General features: G+C 35.3%; 2 protein-coding genes across 5 annotated transcripts in view; one reads left to right on the top strand and one right to left on the bottom strand.

The window, feature by feature from the left end:
* Positions 1-2,390, top strand: part of LOC107558288 (phospholipid phosphatase 2-like) — a 29,171-nt gene extending 26,781 nt beyond the window's left edge. Inside the window, exon 6 of one of the 2 annotated variants that reach the window (XM_016241930.1) lies at positions 911-2,390. In XM_016241930.1, the coding sequence (XP_016097416.1) occupies positions 911-1,057 (147 nt within the window). In that variant the 3' untranslated portion in view covers positions 1,058-2,390. Of the gene's footprint in view, positions 1-860 lie in introns of both variants that reach the window. The other variant, XM_016241929.1, reaches the window with a different exon arrangement.
* Positions 2,391-9,451: 7,061 nt separating this feature from the next.
* The window catches only part of tle2c (TLE family member 2, transcriptional corepressor c), a 47,240-nt gene continuing 43,355 nt past the window's right edge, over positions 9,452-13,336 (bottom strand). For all 3 annotated transcript variants that reach the window (XM_016241922.1, XM_016241919.1, XM_016241921.1), the window contains 4 exons: positions 12,906-13,058; positions 11,318-11,428; positions 10,893-11,181; positions 9,452-9,733 (listed from right to left, as the gene is read on the bottom strand). In XM_016241922.1, coding sequence (XP_016097408.1) covers positions 11,318-11,428; positions 12,906-13,058 — 264 coding nt within the window. In that variant the 3' untranslated portion in view covers positions 9,452-9,733; positions 10,893-11,181. The remainder of the gene's footprint in view (positions 9,734-10,892; positions 11,182-11,317; positions 11,429-12,905; positions 13,059-13,336) is intronic.

The raw sequence follows: 13,336 nt of genomic DNA, 5'->3' as shown, positions 1-13,336 counted from the left end.
TTTGGTCAAATATTCTGTGGACTGATGAGACAAAAGTTGAACTTTTTGGAAGGTGTGTGTCCCGCTACATCTGGCGTAAAACCAACACAGAACATCATACCAACAGTCAAATATGGTGGTGGTAGAGTGATGGTCTGGGGGTGCTTTGCACCTTCAGGACCTGGATGACTTGCCATAACTGATGGAACCATGAATTCTGCTCTCTATACCAGCAAGTCCACCTTTGAATGGCTCAAGAAAAACAAAATTAAGGTTTTGGAGTGGCCAAGTCAAAGTCCAGACTTAAATCCGATTGAGATGCTGTGGCATGACCTTAAACAGTCCATTCATGCTCAAAAACCCTCCAATGTTGCTGAATTACAACAATTCTGCAAAGAAGAGTGGGCCAAAATTCCTGTGAAAGACTCATTGCCAGTTATCGCAAACACTTGATTGCAGTTGTTGCTGCAAAGCGAGGCACAACCAGTTATTAGATTTAGGGGGCAATTACTTTTTCACGTAGTGCCAGGCAGGTTTGGACAGCTTTTTTCCCTTAATAAATGAAATCATCATTTCAAAACTGCAGTTTATATTTACTCAGGTTATCTTTGTGTAATGTTAAATTTTGTTTGATGATCAGAATCTTTTAAGTGTGACAAATATGCAAACAATTAAAAAAACAGGAAGGGGGCAAAAACTTTTTCACACCACTGTATATATATATTCCTGATTAAAGGTTAAATAAATCTAATCTATTATTTAATACATATAACAATAAATCTATAATAATATATGTATTTAATAAATAATAATATATAATAATAAAACAATAGATATTTATAATAATAATAATATTATTATTATTATTATTATTATTTCAGTGTTCTACAAATCTGCAAGCTGCATTAGGACTTTCTCCTCTCCGTCACAGGTGCGATACGTCTCTGACTTCTTTAAAGAGCGCCCCCCTCGTTGCCAGGATGTTGAAAATGCTGAAAACGAAGACAGCGAACGCAAGCCCAGCCTTCAGATCGCAGACACGGACAGAAACCATCACTCCTACAGCAGGCCTGTATGAGCCTGACCTTTGACTTGTGAGAGCACTGGATGCTGCACCATGTCTCGTACAGACAGCCACACACACTGTACACTGGCACCGAGTGAATGCATGAACTAACATTGAATATTAGATTTTAAACTTCTCTACAGACCGTGTTTATACCGGATTTTGTCTTATGCACGCTCATATCACCAAGTGCACAGATCGCCTGACATCTAATGAACCGTTAGGGACTTTATTGTATCAGAGCACAAAGACGAACTTCTCCAAGGGGAACTGGTTGTTTCCATGACAACCTCAAAACCACCGGTTGACATTTACTGACTAGCCGTACTTCTGCTGTTGGAAGCGATTCTTTCGGCATGGGAAAGAAAGTGAACTTTTCTAAGCCATCAGAAGACAAGAATTAATGTTTCGCTTGGTAAGAAATCCAGGAAGAGAAGTCTAAACATGGAACAGATGCCAAAAAAGGTCTTTCTCACATTGTCAATTAGATATTTTATACAATTTTACATGTGTGTTATATATATTATATATAACTGGATTATAGGGACTTTATTATTATTTTTATATATATAAAGAAAGGTTATTTTCCTGTGGCGGTAGGTTTAGGGACATTTCTAAACGTAACATTTTGGTAAGCTAGTTATTATATCCGCACACATCTAGAAGAAATTCTGCACAGCATGAATCTTTTTTATATTACTTTTTTATGTTTAATTTGCTAAAGACTACCATGACAACTCGTGATTTCAATCTAGCTTTGTCGCGTCGCTCACTCTCATAACAATACGATTTTATGAAAACCACTATCTAACCGAGGCACATATATATCGGTAAATTTCATGGAAATGAGTCTTACTAACCGTCCTATCCAACAGTAAGGATCAGGAAATGTTAACTATCAGATTTAATACGTTAAACAGCTGTTTATCTCTGAACATTAACACCACGTGAATGTGAAAATGCTTCTTGTAATGTTAAAATCACAGCCAATCATAAAGCTGTATGCTGATTCTGAACCAATGAGGATTCACTGAGGGGCGGAGCTACCCAACATGACAAGAAACTGACGCTTGTAGATTAAAATGGACTTGCAAAATGTTGTACCTACATTATCGGGCTGAATGTTTCCACAGCATTATGATTGTTTAGTTTTAAATGCATATTTACAGTGAAAAACGACTGGCGGATTCAAGAATCAGGTTAGATTTATTTTCTTCACGTCAAGCCTTTGCGTATGACGAAATTACGTTTTAAATGTTAAACATTGGTCCATTACAATATTAGAGTTCGCTTACCTGTATCTCTCCAGAGACCATTTTTTCCAGGATTTTGTCTCCCGTTTACATTTATGAGCTCGAATCGAATCTTAGCATCGAGTGCCTCCTTCCGGGAAAATCCGATTGATCACCAAGTCGTTAAAGTCCCCATGAAATCAAAATTGTAGTTTTTTGGGTGTTAGTATCAATATGTTAATCTTAAGGTTATCTATAAGGCAGTGCGCTCCAAAACAGTGACAAAATTAGCATTTAGAAGATAAAGCATTCAAAGCTTGCAGTTCGTCACTTCCGCCAAAATGGCTCAACGATTTTTTTGACGTCACATCGTACTTCAGCTTCTCATCAAACTTTCTGTCCAATCAGATGCTCTCTAGAAGCCGAAGCGCCCGCCCCCTACACTATAATTAGACGCTGAAGCCGCGGCTGAAATCGGTCACTTGTCCACAGAATTAGTATTTTCTGTACAGTGAATGGCATGTAGTGCACTATATAGGGGACAGGGAACGATTCAAACAGTGTAAATATGCTTTCCATTGAGGAAAAAAAGAAGTCTGGTTTCGCCCTGTGTTACGCTAACCACCGCACCGCACACACACTCTGCTCCGGTCCAGAGACACGATAGCACGGAGCGGATCACATGCGCGAGTCGGCGCAGACCACAAAATGTATCGGAGCTATTTGAATTCTACACAGAATGCAATATTTTATAGCAATATGGATGAGATTGTGGCTGGCATACCCTGTCAAATGCGACTTTACGGAGCTCAACGGCTCTAAGCCCAAGCTGTGATATAAACGAACGCTATTGGCTATTTTAAAAAGGGGCGGGGCTGCTTGAAATGTCCCGCCCTGTCTTCCTGTTTCAGGGAACCTTTAAGACTGAATGGGCAGGTGACATTGAAATATTAATAATAATAATAATATGCAAATTGGAATACAACTATTGTAAGTCTGTTCTTTGCCAGTGGAAAAAAGTAGTGCCATCTCGTCTTAAAATCTCGTAAAACTTGCGCTAGCATTAGCTGAATTAAATACCTTAAAATTAATTATAATCTTTAGGTTTAGACACTTAAGAACTGTCTTTGCTTTCTCAATATTTTTCTACAGCTGAAAAGGAAAACGTCAAATATTCCTCCTCTTCCAAAATAAACCATGTATTCTGGCATACATTTTAACTTCACCTCTCATGTTATTAATGTGGGGAAACTTTTTTTTAAATAAAAAATGTCCCTCTCACATGGTATTTATGGAGGAAAAACAATCATATTTTTTTATTACATTTTTTTTTTTCTGTCCCCTCACCCATGTTGTTTATGGAAAAATACATTCCTTTCTTAGTTTCGAGTTGTTGACAATCGCTCATCTAAACCCTGCACAACAGAACCTGCTGTCTACTGCAAGTTGCTAATGCTGCAATTTTTTATGGACACTATATTTAGTGAATATGAATGATGTCTCCCTTTTTTTTTGCTTCTATGTAGAACAGAAACTCTCTTGTGACCGATTTAGTCACAGAAAACCGGATGGCCTTAAAATAAATGAGGACTGAGCTCAGAGAGTGACTTACACACTGAATGTGAAGAAGACTGTGGCTCATGTTTACACCTATATGCTGTTGCCAATATGTGTGAAATGCAACTATTGTTTTTAGTTGAATGTTCCAGAGCAATGTTGAGTATTTTTGGAGGATTGCTGTAAGATTGTGCAGAGAGAGAGCACAACTTCGACAAGGATAATACATCATTTTCAAAAATTGGTTGTGAAATATACATTATAAAAAATGATGTGCATTAAGTTGCATAGATGAACATATTACAATATGCCAAAATCAGTCCAACTGATTTAATTGAAGCTACTGAACTTTTTCTTCTAAAAAGTAATAATTCTAAACCATTTATAACGTTTAGAGCTCCAGACATTTTACATGAACCAATTATTTTGTAATGATTGGCATCCGTGACTTTATAAGAAGTTTTGTGTGTATAGCATATAAATGATGCACATATATATATTTTATTTTATTGGTATGTTTTATATTTGTTTATACCTAACATTCGAAATAAAATAAAATAAAATAAAAAAGTTGTACAGCATCTTTTGCCATAATGTTTCTGCTCTTGCTGTAAATGAGCTCAAAACGGAAAGGAATGACAAGTTTTGAAACTGTTCGACATTCGCAGTGCAGATGTCTTTAATAGTTTTATCTTATCAGTTGGTAACACTTCATATTTCAACGTCTGTTATCTGAATGACGTGTTTGCTAGGCCAAGTATTATTATTACTCTTGCTCATACTTGCTGTTAAAGGTTTGCTTCAAATCATTGACCATACATGCACTGAACATTTCCAAGAAATCAGACTTATTTATAGCATGTTCACATGCATTTAAGAATATGATTTTATATTCAGCATGTGCCTTTAATTGGATGAAATATTCAGTCCAGTGCCGTTCAGCCAAAAACTCCCCCTTATCTAACACAGAGACGATTGTACAAAGGAATTGTGGGAATTGAAGCTGCCAAAAATGTCAGATAAATCCTGCTTCTTTTCATCAGATTGGTGTTCAAGGACAGTTGATTCCCTTCAGCTTCATTGTAACCGGTTAAATGCAGGCAGGGCTGGAAACATCTGAGAAACACTGACTTCACATTTAATGTCCTCAAGTCAAAGTGTATATGTACAGTCTCTTTTATATTGTCTATAGGTGGGACTGGTTTCAATTCAGGCTGGTTTTCATTTATGTGTTGTGTCATGGACACGTGACATCCTGCTACTACAAAGAGCTTTATTTACAGTCCATGTGATCCAACAAAAGGAGTTTTTTTATATATTTTTTATCCAGCACTGATTCTTGAGAAACACACCAAAAAGTTTTCCACTTCGAAATGAGTCAGAGATGATCACTTAAAGGGGTCATATGATGCGATTTCAATTGTTCCTTTCTCTTTGGAGTGTTACAAGCTCTTGGTGCATAAAGAAGATCTGTAAAGTTGCAAAGACTAAAGTCTCAAATCCAAAGAGATATTCTTTATAAAAGTTAAGAGTCAGCCACGCCTACCTAAGACGGCTCGTTCTAACACGCCCCCACATGTCTACGTCACTGTGTGGGAAGATTTGCATAACGCCGCCCAAATGTTCACGCAAAGAAAGAAGGCGTAACTTTTATTCTCGCTGTAGTATTGTTGTTGCCGCCGCCACCATGTTGTGAAGGCGCTGTGTGGCACTTTGTTTGGCCTTCCAAAAGAGGACATGACTAGAAATCAGTGGTTAAGTTGTATTTACAACACTGTTCCAGAACAGTTCAACCCAAATATTCAGATGTGTTTCCTGATCCTGGTAGAGTAGACTACAATGCCGGCTGTTCTGACTCACAGACTGTAAGTACGTTTTTTATATTTAAAGAATTTGCCACTGACGATTCGAACGCGAGTTTTGAGAAGTGTAGAGTAGGGCAACAAACAACAGTTTGTTGTTTCTCCGATCACAAATGCAGACATGGTTTTATGTTTACGCGGCGCGATGCAACGCAACACGTAAAAAGACAGTATAAGTCATTATAATCCGTAATTATGTCCCTACTGGATGCAACGAATGCCTCGTTTATAATTGGTTTTAATGTTTTTGTCTCATCGCCTGACACGGCATCACAGTATGGTAAGGGGCGTAACATTTCCGTCACACGCTTGAGGTATTCGGCCAATCACAACGCACTGGATAGCTGGCCAATCACAGCACACCTCGCTTTTCAGACTGATGAGCTTTGTAAAAATCGACGCGTTTCAGAAAGGCGGGGCATAGAGGAGAAACAATAATGTACAGTATGTGGAAAACAATGTGTTTTTTGAACCTTAAACCACATAAACACATTTCATTACACCAAATACACAAAATACTGTTATTTTTAGCAACATCATATGAACCCTTTAACCATTATCACAAAAGTACTATTTAATTCAAAACCAGCCATCGTCAGAACTCAATACTTCAATGCAATACTTCTATATAAATATACAATAGCTCAATAATTCCTATGCATACAAATATATTCTTAAAATATATTAATTTCATATTTTTATTTTTCCTTGTGTAATTTTATAGTTTTAGTAATTTTTTGTCATTTTTACAAGTTTTTTATTGAAGGTTTTCGTTTTTATATTTTTCATTTTTAAGTAATTTTGTTGTTTTTTAAATGAAAATGATTTTTTATTAATATTTAGAATTTTGACTTTATATTTTCCGTTTTCTTTTTACAATATTTTTTTTTCGGATATAGTTTTATTTTAATACATCAAGTTTAACTTATTGAAAATGAGAAAAGTTGCCTTATCTACTAGCTGAAATAAAACAAGTTTAAGGTATTTTGTATTTTATTTTTAGTTAACATTTATTTCAAGCCACAGATTTTTTTATAAATACCAAGCTAATAACAGCAGAATACTACATGTGCTAAATATTAATTTGTGAACAGTAAGATTTTCTATAGTGACAATTCAAGAAATGGAGCAGAAATCAGTTTGAAACCAAACTATATTCCAATGCAATATTTCCTAATCAGTATTTGAATCTGTATGGATGTCGACACAAATTGAGTGACTGACACGGGAAAAAAAACATTTTGTGAGAAAATTGAGGCAGGTTTCACAAAAATTCAAATAAAAACCCCATGATACCTAAAGGTTTGATTTTGCACTTCTATCCCGGCATTCATCAAGAATCAGTTAAGTGTGAAGACACGACCCAAAAATGTTTCCAGTGCTTCATCCTCGAAGCATTCTGGGATGTATGACCTGCGTTTGACCGGCAATATTTCATGGTGCTGTCTTACATCAGTCAGATAAAACTGTGGCCATTTCAGCCAAAAGATTCGCTCATCTGTTAAATGATTTTAGATGCACTAAATCTATCAGCGTTTGACATCAACTGAGCAGGTTTCAACATTTAAATTTATTTTTATCAGTTAGTGTTAATGCCATTTTGGAAAAGTTAGCAAATAAACAGTCAAGCCATTACATTTGTTTAGATGGGGGTGAAGATCTCCTAACTAGTTCCACATGGAGCAAAGCAAACGCAAACCTGATCTGACTGATACGTGTTTGATCATAGCACAGCCTAGTGTTGAAATCAAGCAGTAGGCCTACATCATAAGTCCCCAGAGTTTGTTTGTTCAAAGCCTGAACTGTCCTGGTTTACAATTAAAAGAGGTTTAAAAACAGAGTAGGAATGTAACGATTCACAATTATTATTTCTCACGATTCGATTCACAATTATTATTTTTTTACAAAATGAGATTTAAGACAAATTATAAATTAAATGTGTCCTTTTATTATTGCTTGGACAAAATATTGTATGTTTCTTTGTGAAATTGAAATATAGGCTAACACTATAATAATATACTAATATAACACTTTTGTTGGTTTTGATTGCTTCTGTTGTCCTCAGTCGCTTTGGATAAAAGCGTCTGCTAAATAACAAAATTTAAATATAATGTAAATAACAAAACTAAATTGAAATGTTAAAACATTAACATGCATTTTAATCATGATCCAAACAAAGATGCTGCATACATGCAACATCAGCAGTTTTAAATTTGAAGCAAAAACAATGGTTTGACTTCAGTTTTGTGAAACTATGCATAAAAAATATCTGCATGAAACCGAAACAGCAGACGAGCTGAATGAGACGCAGATTCACTCTCTGCCAGCAGGTGGCGCTTAAAGCCTTTCCTTGGTTTCTGCTGTAAACAAAGCAGCGCTGCACTTATGAACTTTAATATGCATTATACAGAGGCAAGATGAAAAGAAACAATACCATCAAAAGACAGTAAGTTCCCCTCAGGCTCAGACATACATTCATATAAACTCCTACCCCTAATTGAATCGCGATTTGTTTAGCATCATAACCGATTTGAATCGTCACGTATTTAAATTGATTTTCAACCGGCTCGCGGTTAATCGTTACATCCCTAGTATAGAGTTGTATAAAATAGATTTTTTTTTTTTACTAAATTCTAGGTGACATTCTGTGTATATGATCCACAGGAGAGAAACAGACATGAATTTGTTTAATAAAATGATATTTTAATCAAACTTTGTGTACTTAATATGTCTTTATTATGCATTAACCATTTTCAAATGCAATAAAGAACTCAGGATTGTGCTGTATTGTGAATATAAACACACTAGTAACAGCATCCTTTGACCATGATTTTATTCACAATACAGCACAGGTTCTCATGCTTTATTGCTTAATTTATCATTATAAAGTGAGTATTCATATTTGAACAATAGAAGCCTGTTTATTACAAGCAAAAACAGCATAATTTCGAATACTGTGTGAAATTAATGCTATGCTCTCAAAATGACAGTTTTTTTAAAGGAACACTCCAGTACTTTTGAAAATAGGCTCGTTTTCCAACTCCCCTAGAGTTAAACAGTTGAGTTTTACCGTTTTCGAATCTATTCAGCTGATCTCCAGGTCTGGCGGTAGCACTTTTAGCTGTAGCTTAGCATAGGTCATTGAATCTGATTAGACCGTTAGCATCTCGCTCAAAAATTACCAAAGAGTTTCGATATTTTTCCTATTTAAAACTTGACTCTTCTGTAGTTACATCGTGTACTAAGACCGACGGAAAATGAAAAGTTGTGATTTTCTAGGCCGATATGGCTAGGAACTATACTCTCATTCCGGCGTAATAATCAATTAACTTTGCTGCCGTACCATGGGTGCAGCAGGCGCAATGATATCAAGCAGGTGGTCACGTTGGTTATGTTGACAGAAGTTAGCCTATTTCAGGCGCTGCGTAATATCATTGTGCCTGCTGCACACATGGTACGGCAGCAAAGTTCCTTGATTATTACACCGGAATGAGAGTATAGTTCCTAGCCATATCGGCCTAGAAAATCACAACTTTTCATTTTTCGTCAGTCTTAGTACACGATGTAACTACAGAAGAGTCAAGTTTTAAATAGGAAAAATATAGAAACTCTTTGGTCATTTTCAAGCGAGATGCTAACGGTCTAATCAGATTCAATGATCTATGCTAAGCTACAGCTAAAAGTGCTACTGCCAGACCCGGAGATCGATGAATGGATTCGAAAACGGTAAAACTCAACTGTTTAACTCTAGGGGAGTTGGAAAACGAGCCTATTTTCAAAAATAGTGGAGTGTTCCTTTATGCGATGCGATGACTTCAGGGTGTTTCGAGCTCTTTACTGACACCGTTAAAAGCTCTGGGGGAAAAGGTGAAATGGTGCTATAACAGGAACACCTCAACGTCCATTTGTGTAGAAGTTTCCATGCCTTTGTTTTGAACTCATTTTGACACAAAACTGGCAGTAAAAGCATCTCAGTCCGTTTCTGTGTGGGAGATGATACGGAGAAACCCGTATCTTGCCTCCATTCGCCCGTCACACTGAAAGACAAAACAAAGCACACAGGATTACACAGAAACACAGTATTAGCTGCAGTTATTGGCAGCATTGCTGGAGATGACAAGGACAGAACTAAAGACATAAGAGATGATTCTGGTTGGATTTATGCTTTGATTTTCAATATTTTTTAGTTACCACACTTTTAGGAAACATCTAAATGAATAGCCCACAAAATACATTAGGATGTTACATCATCTTCAAATAAACAATGTATTTCATGAAATGATGATTAAAACTAATATCTGACTCAAAAATTGTATGATTTTTGTTTTGTCTTTGTAATCTTTCATCAAAAATCTAGGTATGCCCACTTGGATCTAATGATTATTAAATACCACTTTAATAATTAAAAATTAATTACTGATGGATAAGAGCCCAAACTAATTTTTTCCTCATTAAATATCTATTTTACTCAGAAATGTGTCACATTACAAAAGTAAAATGTTTTAGTAATTTAGTTGTCATTTTTACTAGTTTTTTTAATTGAATGTTGATTGTTTTCATTTTTATATTTTTAATTTTCATTTTTGTTTTAGTAATTTTGTTGTTTTTTTAAATATCTATATATGATTTACATTTTTATTAATATTTTGAATTTTGACTTATGTAAACCTTTACAAATGACTTAAGAAATGTGACCATGTACAATTCTGGAAATTATATGGTAATTTTAGTAAAGGTTTTTGAAAATCTTTTAAAATGTTAGCACAAATGCATTCATTATTCATTTTAAAGAAGTGTTTTAGTAAATATATTGTTTTAAACAATATAAGCTTTTAGACAAAATGATCATGTATAGTTACCATTAGTTGTTGGCCATAAAGAAAATGTTTAATATATTTATAATTTAATAAAATGTATTTGTTTATTTATTTATTTTTAGATTTTATATTATGCATTCTTAATGCATTATTTAAATGTGCATATATATATAAAATTGTTATTATTTATGGGAAATATATATACATATTCATAAAATAAGAAGCATATATTATAACATGATATTAAATAATATAATAATATTAATAAGTATATTATATAAATGTAATATATATATATATATATATATATTTAATGTAATATATTAGTAGATAAAAAAATAATACCTTACACACACACACACACAAATATATTACTCACCAGAATATTCAGCTTGCTTTCTAATTGGCTGACAGAGCTGTCAGACAGCTGATTGGCTGATTACGCCCGGCATGTGAAAAACACAGATGCGGTTCGCTCAGAGTTCGGCTCGGAGGGCCACAAGAACAGATGAAGGGCTTCTGACAAGGCACCTGATGCCCATGCCCAAGCACTCTGGGGCCTGACCCCGGTGCATTCTGGGACTGGCCCCGTGCATTCTGGGAAGGGCGGGCTGGGGAGGGGTAGCGGCTGTATTTCACTAGTCTCACTCCATGGGAAGGAGTGGGTCCTGTGAGGAAAACCAGACGTCAAGGTGAATAAGCATTCGTCACTAAAAAGTCATTTGGAGGCGAGGGAGAGATGAAATCACAGCCGACTGAAAAACCATCCCCCCGTAAGCAGTAAAAGCATGAGTCAGGACGCACCTAGTGTTTGAGAGCGGGAGACGGGCCGCGGGCGGAGGACAAGAGAGGTGCTGGAGAGCCAGGAGAGAGTGAATCATGGGACGCTGAAGGAGAAGGAGATCTCACTTTCTCCTGAAAGCACAGAGTAAAACAACTAAACCATGTCCACAGAAACGTCTCTTTTTCTTTCTTTTTTTAAATAATAATTTTCATTAAAAAACTAATAGATATAATATCCAGGGCCCTATGAAATACATTAAATTTTTCCCAAACTTCTGTGGTTTTTAATTAAAAAGGATGTCTAATCAACTGAAGACACACAATGTTAACAATGTAAGAATTTTAACAATAATAGGACAATATGAAATACATATTTTTTCTTTAATTTCGTTTCAATTTTCCTGGATTATGCTTTTAACGGTTTAATTAAATTGTATTAAGAAAATGTCTAATTAGTTAAATTAACAATATTTTAACAATGTAATAATTTATTACAGTTTTAACAATAACAGGGCTCTATGAAAAGTGTTTCATGTTTTTAAAAATTCCATGTTATGTTTCCACAATTTCTGTGTTTTCTTTTTTAATTTTTCTGGATTAGGTTTTTAATATTTTTTATCAATTTTTAATAATCAATTAAATGAATTCCTAAAATTTTAACAATAAGATGACCCTACGAAATGCGTTTCAATTTTTCAAAAATGCCATGACTTTTCATTTCATTTCATTTTTCTGGATTAGGTTTTTAATGGTTTATTTAAATTGTATTCATCAAAACAGCATCTCTAACCTATTGAACTCGCAAAACTTTAACAAAATAATCATTTCTTAACACTTTAACAATAATACTGCCCTATGAAAGTCTGTCTTCATAAATTATGCGTTGTCTGTTAGATTTTTTCTGGATTCTGTGCTTTATGATTTAATACAAATTTATTTTCAAAAATGGTGGTAATCAACTGAATGCATAAAATTCCAACAATTTAATAAATCTTTTAAAATGTCATCAAATAAACTGGACAAATTGCCTTCACTCTTTGGCCAACAAAGTGCTGCACAACAGAGGTTTATTGTTTAAATTAAAACATGGATAAAATTGTGTGATATTCCTTTAAAAAATGAATAAACTGTATTATTATTGTTATTATTACTTTAAGAAAACCAAATGTTTATTTTGGGGAGTTGTAGTCTCTGTGTGTCTATGATGATATTTTCTCAGTGAAATGGTGAATTGCTGGCAATGAGACTCTCAGAGCAGCTCTGGAGATGAAGTTCATGTCCTCAAAAAACACCACCTCATATTTCAGCAGCAGTCTTTTGGGGTTCAATATCACAGACACTAATCCATATTTTGATTTGATTGAATGTACAGCCCTACTTTTGATCTGTTCATCCACATTATACGGGAAAAATCCATTTGCATGACTGGATTCTGTATCATAGGGTCCTAAATATTTTTGATAAACTATAATTTACCAAACCATTTAAACAGCATGAAAAGGACGTAGCTAAACACATCAATGGTCTGTTTCAGACCCTATTTTATGGGAAATGTTGAGTATTTGTATGAATTATTTCCTAATGAATCCATCTGTGACCCGCTCCGTACCTGAGTGGGGCTCCTGCAGAGTCCGGGCGAGCGTGGCTGAGATTGAGGCGAGGAAGAGCCTTCTCTGGACGGATTCTTCCTGAGCAGCGGGGAGCTGTTCAGTCCGTTCCCTTCCGTCGATCTGGGAGAGACTCCTGCGGGTGACGCACTTTTCTGCAAACACAGACAGTACAATATGTCATCAAAAACTTCAAATCATGCGACCTTCAAAGGGCAGTGTGTGTTGTGATTGGTTAGCTGGGTCAGTGTGTGCTGTGATTGGTTAGCTGGGCCAGTGTGTGTTGTGATTGGTTAAGAAAATGCCATGCCCCTTACCATAGCTTACCGAGCTTCAGTGTAAATAATGCATCAAAATCAAATCAATTTGAGCGCGATTTAAACCCAGATGATTGTAACCACTCTAAGTTCGTCTGCCTTGGGAAAGCTAGCGC

Source organism: Sinocyclocheilus grahami, unplaced genomic scaffold (assembly GCF_001515645.1).
Source record: "Sinocyclocheilus grahami isolate Dianchi unplaced genomic scaffold, SAMN03320097.WGS_v1.1 scaffold639.1, whole genome shotgun sequence".
NCBI classification, from domain to species: domain Eukaryota; kingdom Metazoa; phylum Chordata; class Actinopteri; order Cypriniformes; family Cyprinidae; genus Sinocyclocheilus; species Sinocyclocheilus grahami.
This window is presented reverse-complemented; position numbering and strand designations above follow the sequence as displayed.